The sequence below is a fragment of the Papaver somniferum genome, chromosome 8, assembly GCF_003573695.1.
Source record: "Papaver somniferum cultivar HN1 chromosome 8, ASM357369v1, whole genome shotgun sequence".
In the NCBI taxonomy this organism is placed as follows: domain Eukaryota; kingdom Viridiplantae; phylum Streptophyta; class Magnoliopsida; order Ranunculales; family Papaveraceae; genus Papaver; species Papaver somniferum.
This window is the reverse complement of record NC_039365.1, coordinates 98,287,457-98,299,040: the sequence shown is the minus strand read 5'-3', so window position 1 is coordinate 98,299,040 and position 11,584 is coordinate 98,287,457. Positions and strand designations below refer to the sequence as shown.

Sequence of the window (11,584 nt, the reverse complement as noted above, 5' to 3'; positions counted from 1 at the left end):
AAAAGGAACATTTTATTATGAAACTCCGAAGGTAGCTTTTTAATTTCTATTATGTATTGTTGAGCGTTGATCCATCATAAAAATTGGTCATAAGAATGTTAGAGTTTAGTGAATGGTTACTATTTGAACATAAAAATGTTGCGTCACATAGGAAGCATGCATATTAATATTGAAAATCATCTTTAATTCATTAACATGAGGTCATATCAGAAACTTTTGGGAAGATATCCCTTATTCGTGAAAGAAAAGGTTCACCATTAAGATGACCTGCTATCCTAATCATAATTTTCTTTAACAAGTTGATTCAAATATAAAAAAAATAGAGACGTTATATGCATATATATATATATATATATAATAAATGAATGTTTTTCTAGGTATACAAAAAATTGAAAAACCTATGGATTTTTTTTTTTTACTTATTGTATTTAGAAATTTATATCGAAATATGAGAACTAAATTTTTAATAGGATGTCATCTAAGTGGTGCCACTTGTGAAACAAACACTTTTTTTTTCTCGGTCAACAAAAAATAAAATAAGAAAGCAAAAACTGTACAGGGACTAGGCTTTACCAGCAACTAGCCGTGAGGCCACCCGCTAGGAAAATCCTATTTGAAGCGAAAATAAACTTCCCCAGGCCATTCTACAGATAGAATAAAACCTGGCCTACCCTCATTAAACTTAAAATATCTTCAGTCAGCAAACATGCTTGCTTAGCCAAAGCATCAGCTGAAAAATTAACTTCCCTGTAGCTATGAATATAGCGTATGTTGGTGTAGAAATTCCTCGCCATCATCCACTTCTGCATTAGCTGCCAAGGAAGCTCACCCTTTTGAAAAGCTTGGATGCAACTCATCTAATCTGAAAGAATGAAAATATTTTTAACATTCCACCTCTTGAATAACATCGCACCATAAATAACCGCACACACTTCCGCATGATAGTTAGTCTGCCAGCCAAGGACAACACAAAGAACGCCAAGCACCGCTGAGTTGGCATCACGAAAAGTAACACCAGAACCAGCCTGGCCTGGGTTACCAAGTGACGCACCATCACAACAGATCATGATTTCTTCTTGATTATGAGGAGACCAACTAACCTCAATTGGAGTAGAAATTTTGCATGATCTATGTCGCACCTTAAAATAATTCAATATGCGTAACTCTTCTAAATTGTTGTACATATGGCCCTTTATTCTAATTGAGTTATCACGAATTACCTGATAGACCCTCCCTTTAAAGCCAAGCCATTGAACTTCCTTATCTTCAAAATAAGCCTTGTTGCGCAACTTCCATAATTCCGTGACAATTGCAATATTTGCAACAAGCCACAGGTCCTTTATCATCCTGCTACGCCCCTTAGCAGCCTTGTAAGGGGCCACCAGATCTTCATTAGGTTGCAGATTAAAAATTCCAGCCGCCCGACCCCAAATCCTCCTAGCAACTCTGCAATGCCAAATGATATGGCTAATAGTTTCGCAACTCTTCCTGCACAAGCGACACATAGTGAAAAGAGATAATCCATTATTGAATATTAATAATTGCCTCTAGTAGCTGCGTTGGCCAAGTGAGAAGCACACAAAGACTAAATATATCAAGCAATCGAGTATTGCAGGAGTAAGCGAGTTATTGTCTGTTAAGAATCATATAGATAGTCTTCAAGATAGTCTTATTCGGACCGGAAGAATCATATAGATAGTCTTCAAGATTTTTTTAATATAAGTTTATACATGATCTTTAGTTTTTAACGTTTCAGAAAAACTTCACAAGAAAATTGGCATCTGCTAAGATTGATGGGAGTTATGAGTCTTACCAGGTAGTCACATATAAGCCGTTTTTTAGTGAAATGTCCAGTGAAGGTCAAAGACCACCTAGCTTTGAGTAAACAATTTCTGAAGAATGTCCAACTTCAAAGCTTGATTACCGTCATCTATAAATTTCAATTGCACTATAATCAATCTATTCAACTCACATGATTGGAAGTTTCTACGATTCAAGTAGGGGATTCACTGATGTTTCCGAATATTTATGTGTTTACATCGCTCTTAATCAGATGACATCTAGCTATAATGATTTGGAGTACATTGGAGGCACATCCCTATCCAGGAAAACCTGGAATAGTCTAATCTCGCTTACCTGGCCGATTATTAATTTAAGTTGATAATTTATAAGAAAAAAATAAAAGAAAACAAAAGTTCTCAACATAACGCTTGTTTAAACAAATCCAAAAACAATCCTTTTACATAACTTCCAAGCCTGGCCCAAAAATAGACCCCTATTAATTCCAAAAACGGCAGGGCCCTTCCTATGTGAGAAGTTTTTTTTAATGCTGCTAATAGGATATCATTTTACTTGGGTATACTAAATTGCATATACGACAAAACGGCAGGGCCCTTCCTATGTGAGAAGTTTTTTTTAATGCTGCTAATAGGATACCATTTTACTTGGGTATACTAAATTGCATATACCACAAAACACATTTTATCAAGGAATCGGTACACCCCCAAACAAAACGATACCCCGTTAGCAGCCATGGTTGTTTTTTGTCTGGTGTTGTTTTAGCCAGATGTGATAGAATTATGTTTGAACGAACTGATTCGTCTCCGTTTCACTTTCTTGACTCTTTTTTTTTTAATGTAGTTGAGGTAATGCTATTGACTGTCAGTCTGAACACACGTCCTTCTCCTTGGAATTGGGATGAGAGACAAACAACTTTAAAACAGCTTTAATGGAGAGGAAGAGAGGTTCTGTCTTCTAGTATGTTATCATCATTTGCGAACAACATGCTACAAGCTGGTAGTTGATACATGGAGAATGCAGTTATAGACCAGGACCACACCAACCAAACATCTACTTGGTAAATGCCTTTGTGAATTAAAATAATACAGGGAAAATAAAAGCGCAAGTAGTTAAATAAAATACTCTTTCTTAATCAAGGTTCGAAAAACGGGTCACGGCCCAGGTCACAGGTACTAGGCGTGACCGTTATAACGTGTTTTGACCGGTGTGAGCACGTTTTGGGTCAAAAACGCGTTATATAGGAATAAAACGCGTTTTTTTGACGTTTTTTTTAAAATAACGGGTGTGATAACGGTTAAATAAGAAAAATAAATAATTTGTGATCTGAATTTCCTATGTAACGGTAATTACAGCTGTGAAAACGGTTACAACGGGTCTAAATAACGTTGTTACTAATGATATTCCCTTCAATGTGGCCAACTCAACTCAGTACCACGAGGCATTCAATGCAGTTGCAAATTTCGGAAAATCATACAGAGCTCCGTCTTCCTATAAGTTGTCGAACCCATTATTAAGGCAGGAAAAACAAAGGATTCAGAAGGATGTGGTGTCGGTCCAACGAAATTATTAGAGAGAGTATGGGTGTACACTCATGTCAGATGGTTGGAAAAACAAAAATAACCATACGATTGTAAACTTCCTAGTTTACAGTGGCCATGGGACAGCATTTTTGAAAAGCGTTGACATCGAGCATAATCGGTTGACAGCAGAGTATTTGATGAGTTTGTTCAGACCGGTTATAGAAGATATTGGTCCGACAAATATTGTTCAAATAGTAACTGATCAAGGATCCCAATTCAAAGCCGCAGGTAACTATTACAACTTAATTTAATTACAGTTGTTTATTTTATATATTATTAATTCATTTCTCATTTTGTTTTAATAGGTATGAGATTGGCCATAGAGTATGGTACATTTTTTTGGGTACTTGTGCAGCTCATGTGTTGGATTTAATGTTGGAAGATACTGAAAAGTTCCCCTTTGTTAAAGGTGTGATTTCAGAAGCTAGAAAAATCAGTAAATTTATTTATAATCATGGTTGGGTTCTTGCTAGATTCAGACAACATTCTGGGGGACGCAATCTATTGCGCCCTGGCTTAACAAGGTTTGCGACAAATTTTATCGCAATCAAAAGTATCATTGATCAACGTAATGCAATCGAGAGTCTTTTTGTAGACCAAGAATTTGTGAACTCGCCAGAAGGAAAAACTCGTACGGCTAAAGATGTGAAAAACATTATTTTGAATGAGATGTTTTGGCACACATGCCAAAATGCATGCATGATGGTTGGTCCTTTATTGAAAATGATCCGTTTCTTGGATTCAGATAAACCTACCATGGGTTATTTGTTTCATGCACTTGCTACATGTGTGGAAACTATAGAAAGGGGTTTGGGTAAAACTCGAAATAATTCTATTGTAGGTGTGATTAACCGACGATGAAAGATCAGTTGAGTTCCTCTTCATGTTGCAGCGCATTTTCTGAATCCATATTATATCTACAACCCAGCAGCCAATCTCATCAACAATGAAATTTCTCAGCCCCAAATTTGTCTCAGTGAAGTTATATCAAAAATGATTAGTAGCCCTCAAGAACAAGCGACATGCATGCTAGAGGTGTGAATTTTTATTAACAATTAATTTCGTAATTATATGAATTTCTATTCACAGTTTTTGATATTTTTAGGCGGGAAGAATGCAAATGATGCAAGGCCAATTTGCATCACCATCAGCAAGATTGGCTCTCTGCAAGGTGATCCTGTAAGCTGGTGGTTGTCATACGGTGCTCAGTTTCCATCACTCCAGAGGATCGCGGTAAAGATACTAAGCCAGACAAACACATCGTCTGGATCCGAGAGGAATTGGAGTGTGTTTGAAAGAATTCACACCAAACTACGCAACCGTTTAGTTTCGTCAAGAATAAACGATTTGGTATATGTTCAGTACAATTTAAGATTGGAGCAGCAAAGAGTTCAAGGTAAAGCAAAGCGACATAACATCGATGTCCACGATGTTCATAGCCTGCTGACAGATGAAAATATGCTTGATTGGATAGCAGGGGATGATGAAACACCAGTTTTACCTCAGGAAGAACATTGGTTAAATGAATTGGAAGAGGAAGCAGCTAATAATCCAGAGCCTCTCCCTCCACCATACGAATGGCATGATCCAGAAGTTGAAATCTCATATCAAAGGTTGCCAGTGAGTAACTTTGTTTATGACTTTGGTAACCTAACATTTGGAGACAATACACAAGGTCATGAAAATGAAAATCCCATATACAATTCTCATTACACTGAAGATCGTCCAGAAGAAGATACCCGAGGAATTAATGAAGAGTATAATTCCAATATTAATATCAATAATGAAGTAGATAATCGTAATGATAATGAGGAAGAAGACTATGGTTATGAAGATGACGATACTGTTAACTACGACAGCCAAATGCATTACGCGAACCAATATGAGGCGGAGGAAGAGGAGGAGGAATCAACTGAGAATCGTCGAGAAAACAGAAAATACTTGAATAAGTCGAAAAAAAATGCCGGTACAAGTTGGTTTGTCTAAGTTTAAAATTTCAAGCACTACTGTCACTAGGTTACTTATTGTAAGTTTATAAAATTTGAAGTGTTTAATGATTATTTATGAAATTTTAGTTGTAAGTTTGAAATTAAAAATTGTATAAGAATTTCTCCAACTCAAATTTTTTTTCCTTAAAAACGGGTTTAACCGGTATGAAAACGGAAAATACGGTGTAAAAAACGTGTGTTAAAATGTTATTTAGAAGAAAAAAACTGAAATATTAATTTTAGAAAAACGGTAATCACAGGTGTGAAAACGGTTATAACGGGTCTAAATAACGCCATTTTTTCCTATTTATCGGTGTTATTTAGGTAAGCGTGTTGGTGAGCCTCACGGGCACGGTATATGGGCGTGAACGTTATAACAGACGTTTTTTCGGAAAAAACGGCCGTTTTTCAAACCTTGTTCTTAATGCATTAAGGGCATTAAGCATACAGTTCTGGGTTAGATCAACCCGCAGTATCTAAAAGAAGTAACACAGAGCTTATTTTAACCATTGGGGAGTACTTTTTTACAGTTTATCTATTCAGTGAATTTCAAAGGTAGATGAATCATCATAAATTTAAAAGTGTGTAATATTTCGGTGAAAACGTTTCACATGATAAAGAGGAGATGGGGTCCGCTCCTGCCCATCCCTTTCACATTTCCAATGAACAAAACACTCCAATATGTCCATGCGATCCCTCTCGATACCCACACCTCAGTGTTTTTTTTTGGGTGTGTCCAGCTGATCAAATTATACAGGGAATCTACGGGCATAAGCACAATATTACTTTAGATATGTGAGCCAAACATTCAGCATCACATAGATAGGGAATCCTGAAAGATACTGCAATACTCTTATCACAACAGCTTTTGGTCTTTTCATTCTTTACTTATTGGGTACATTTTTTTGTACCTTCAGCATATCTGCCTTTTCTTTTTTTCTTTTCTTTTGCACCTTAAGCATATCTAGTATGAGTCTCTCTTACTTTTTTCTGTACTATGGGAGATTCTCCATAGCGTATTCAGTGGCTAGTGCTAAGTGCTAAGTGTAACTAGCTCGTTAAGCATGAAAAGACATAATGCGACGTACGCATGTAATTGTACAAGCATTGAGAGATAAGATATAGACAGAGTCTATGGATGTAATTTGCTAGGTCCAATGTAGGACCCAGAACTCATGTGGATGAAAAATCAGCATGCATGACATTTCGGGTCCACTGAGAACCGACTGTACCCGTATATGTCCTTTCCATCTTTGAATGGGCAGTTCATATAAAGAGAAAAAGATCATACGAAAGTCCAAAAATGAACATCTCTATTATGTGAATTTCGTTTGCTGTTTTCCGATTTTGTGAAAATGAGGGGGTGAAAAGGGTATCACATGTTTGTAGTACTACCTCACTGTGAGCTCAAAAGACACTATTATTGCATAGAGTTTATTGACCCCTTTCAGTTCTCGCTTCTTTCGTGGCTTCTTCTGTGAACTAATGGAATTTTGTTTTTTGTACTAAAGACATCGTAATCTTAATTGGCAATGCGTGAATGATCCAAGAAAAGAAAAATCAAACACTTACGTCCACCGATCTCTATAACAAGGGTCACAAGAAAAGGAAAGAAAAGACTAATAAACCTAAGAAAAATTAAGGTTTAGGCGCAAGAGAACCAAAATGAAACAAGGGCAAGTAAGTGTATGGTTCATACCACTGGACTTATGACCGAGTACGACACTTAGTTTGGTATATACTGCGTATAACCGTTCACATATTAACCGACCAATACCGAAGGTACAAAGTCGGCCTTCCTGATCCATTTTAAGTCGGCATTACTGGTTCATTCATGACTTAAAGAAGGGTGGATATGTTGATTCCCCTTTTGGCCTTAAGCATGTTGCATGGCAGTAATCCAGTATTCCAGTCCATGCCATTCATGTAGGAAATTGGAAATGCAGTACGTACTCTAATTCTATGAATGAACATTTGTTAAAACATAAATGAGTTGACGGTCTCTCTCAGAAAATTAAGTTGACAGTCGTTCTCAAGATATAAATAAAAGTTGGTATTCGGTGCCCGGGAGGAGGTGAAACCGTGGAAGCCATTAGGTGTAAAGTCGACAACTTTTAACAAGAGAGCACGCATGAGTCACGTCGACCTTTGAATCTTTGTAATTGGTTTAAATGTTTATTTGATATTTTAATAACAAAACTAGTCATAAAAATCCAAGGTGACCAAATTTGTGGTACGAAAACCCCATTCAAATGTTGGGATCCATTAAAACTCCATCGTAAACAAAATTGATACAAAACCCCCAAATTTTTAAAAATTGATACAAATACCCCAAATTTAAATGTTGGTTTAATCATAAAATTTGATGAAACCAAAATAAAATTTAGGGTTTTTGTGTTAATTTTGTTTTAATGGGGTTTTTGTGTTACTTTTGTTTTGATGGATTTTTTGTGGAAGGACGGTGACACCTCTGGGGTTATAACTCGCGGACCGTTTTAATAAAAAAAAAAAAAAATTTCTAAGAAGAAAGGGAACAAAATATTTGTATCGATTTCTATGATTCGCTTTTATTAAAAAACTAGGAAATAATCTATACAGGTTTAATCAAATTGATCTTTCAGTTATACTTTGTTTATGATTTATTATTTGGGGGGAAAAAACGGGTTCAATTTTGAAAATCTTGTGAGAAGCAGTCGTACAATTTCCCAACATCTTAGAAAAATTTCTCCCTTTAGTTCGGTAAAACCACCTAAAATCTTATAGATCTTAACCAAAAAACTGCTTATTTCTATCTCTATTTTCGCCTACACAAAATTGGTTAAAAAGACCAAAATAAAAAATTCATGGGTGAAAAAGACATCTAGATTTTGATACTGTTTAAATGGACAAAAATATAAAAATAGGCAGGATGTAAACAGTTTCATCCTACCCATTTTCAAATACTTTTTCTTATTTTTAATTTACATCAACATGCATCTAGTTTCATCCTCGCTATTTTTTAAGTTTAAACCAGGATGAATCCAGTTTCATCCTTGCTATTTTTATGGTGTCCATTTCACCCACATTAATTTTTACTCGTCCATTAGAACCATGTTTTAAAAATATTTGGACAAATGACCCATTTTCCGTTTCTCCTAAGTTCTCTTAATTCTTATCTATTCTCTCTATTTCTCTTCTTCAATATCTAAATCTCTCGTTTCTATTTCTTTGATTGGTTTATAATCTTTTGGTGGTCTCTGTTTTTCTTCAATTTCTTAGTTCTGGTGCTTGTTTTCTTATGTCTCCTTTTCGTATTTGGTAGATCATCGTAATTTCCTCTTTTTTTTTGAAGTTTCTTCTTTGTTTGCTGGAATTTTTCTGTGTCTGTTGCAAGGTTTAATCAATTGAGCTGTAGTTTGTTTTCCTCTCTAGCCTTTATTCAAGTTTTCAAGACAAGTCTTCTTCTAATCACTTTCTGTTTGATTTCTATCATGGAAAATGATTTATTATGTTGTCAATTTGATAACCTTGATTTTGCAACTATTTCCCAAGGACAGTCTCCAATCTCTTTGATTGAGATTGATTTTCTTTGTAATACTTTCAAGGGTCTCAACTTGGATGATGGTGATCATAACAAAATTCAAGCTAGTGAATCTGAAATTTTAGATGGTTTTGCTCACTGTCAAGCTTCCATTACCAGCAAAGTGCCCTCTCTCATGAGTGGGAATTTCAACAGTTCTCTGGAGATTAATTGTCAAGCAAGATTCACTCTTTTTGGCAAGTTTCACAGTGTTATTCCGATCAGGAGTGTTTACCTGGACGACGATGGAGTCTCTGATGATCTGAATTTCAAGTTGTCCGACGAAATTGACAGAACTCTCCAAACAAGGTATCTTATTAGCCCTTTACAGTACTGTCCTTCATGGTCCCACCCTAATTCTCTCAAGATTTATCAAGTTTTATCTGACAAAGAAAACAATTTTGGTTGTTGGTTTCTTCACCTGAACTTTATTGTGGTATTATCCTCTACCCAAAGACAAATACTTTTGGATTATTATCTCTTTTTCCTCTGGCAATGTTCTTTAATTGCGCTTGTTTTTTTTTCTGGTTTGCTGATGAGAAAGATTACTTAATTGCTCATGTTATTTTATTCGTGATATCCTGGATGTTCTCGTTCTATGAAAATGATAGTTCTCATCACATTAATGATGCCGTGCTTTCTATTATTACAATTCTGAAAAAAGTTCAGTTGCAAGTGCTTGATTATATGAAGAGGGATTGTCAATCATTTGGGGTAATGAGTATTCATAGTGATATTAATATGGATGGTAGTCCTCGCTGGCTAGTAATTCTTCTGAGTGTTGGCTTTTGCCTGCATTCTCGTGGGGTTGATAAGATAGAGGAGTTGTATGTTGGGGACTATGGAGGCATGGGTCAAAATCAGAAAGATGATCTCGTCCCTTATTCTACCAGTAGAGTCTTCTAATCTTAGCCATCAGAGCTCTAACCTCTCGACAGATGAAATTAGATCTCTATTGGTTCTCTCGTGAGTGGAATGGCTTAATCTCTCTGACCTTGATGGAAAATGATAGAAGTCGATTGTTTAATTTGGAGGATGACGTTGTTTGGTTGTCTTATTATAACAATGGGTGTTTAGGAGTTTGTTTTGACATTGATAGAAATTCTTTCTGTTTGATTGTGTGTCTTTGTGGTTCTTTACTTTGTGCTGTAAAAATTGAAGGAAAAGTTGATGTTTTCTATTGGCATGCTGATGAGGAAATTTTGGTTAGATATGAAGCTTGTATGTGGTCTCCGATGGAACTTAAGTGGTTTATGCATCATTCATGTGGGCTAGTTGTTCCTAAAACATTTATTTCACATCAGTCTAATTCCTTGAATTCTTGGGATGGTTTGCTAGTCTTCAGTTTACTCTTATGCTGGATATATTTCGATGTCATACCTTTTAGCCAGTTATCACCTTCGGGGGCTTGGGATGTCTATTCATATGGTTGGTACAAGTTTAAGATGAATCTGGTCATGCAACTTTTATTTGGGTTGGTTGTTCTTAAAGATTCTCTTTTGATTCAGTCAAGTTCCTTGAGTTCTTGGGATGATTTGCTGGTCTTCAATTTACTCTTATGCTTGACATATTTCGTTGCCATACCTTTAAGCCAGTTATCACCTTCGGGGGCTTGGGATGTCAGTTCTTATGATTTGTACAAGTTTAAGGCGAATCTGGTTAATGATCTTGAGTGGTATGTTTGGTTATTTCAGTGGTTCGGATCTTCTTCCAGGCAGTTTTCTGAGGAGTGTTTCATCATGTTCTTTTTTTCCAATCAGTCTAATACAATTCTTCTGTTTGGAGGGAACATGTCTTGGTTTATCTTTGCTAGTCATCTTTCTCTTTGGAGGAGTGATGCACCTTTGTATTTCACGCGTGGCTCATTTATGAGAATTAAACGTCAACATGTTCACGTCCTGAAAGATGATCCAATAGTGGTTGATTGTAATCATGGTCGAAGTGGCGCTGATAAAGTATTAGCGAATTTGAAGATTTCTTCATTAGAACTGGACCGATTGAGGATGTCTACTTTACTTCCTGGACGCAACAACTCTTGTCTTGACACATATCTGCACTTACCTTTATTTCATTTTCCTCTTTGTTGTATGAGCTTACTTTCATTGTCTTGTGTTTTCCCCTCTTCTAAATGGTTCAGCCTCCGGTCTAGTGTCTACTAACTGTGATGGCTAAATTTGTAACCGCTTGCTTATAAAAAAAAAAAAAATTTAAAATCTTGTCCGGAATGGATTAGTTAGTCTTAACCCATCCTGGAGGAGCATACAATTTAGTCCCGTTTATTTGAAAAGTAGAAAGTATATGTTTGTTCTTCACACGCTTCGCAGAAGTGATGCACGATGGAGAAATGTGAACTATCTCATACTGCAAGAAATATCGATAAAAATGACATCTGTAGTAATCGAAAGAATAAATAAATAAAAATTAAGACCCACCTGTTTGTGGGTGAAAATGGTTTCTGCTGGTTTTGGTAAATTCGTGTGTGTGGATGAGAAACGAGTCTGGAGCCTAAACAATGTACTGCACCGGAGTACCTTTGATTCGAGAGATCAATCTGTACAACCCTGGCCTAAACCAAGAAATGACCGTTCCAGGATTGCTTCAGTCACAAAGTGAATGAGAAGGGTTGGTCTTAGGGAGGGAAGCGAAGAAAGTGTTGA

At 36.2% G+C, this 11,584-nt stretch overlaps 1 protein-coding gene across 1 annotated transcript; it reads left to right on the top strand.

Moving 5' to 3' along the window:
- Positions 1-8,553: 8,553 nt before the first annotated feature.
- LOC113302231 lies at positions 8,554-11,300 on the top strand. Its single transcript, XM_026551114.1, has 2 exons — positions 8,554-9,236; positions 10,622-11,300. Exons 1-2 carry the CDS (start codon positions 8,839-8,841, stop codon positions 10,797-10,799), a joined length of 576 nt encoding a protein of 191 aa, XP_026406899.1. The 5' UTR covers positions 8,554-8,838; the 3' UTR covers positions 10,800-11,300.
- Positions 11,301-11,584: the final 284 nt, after the last annotated feature.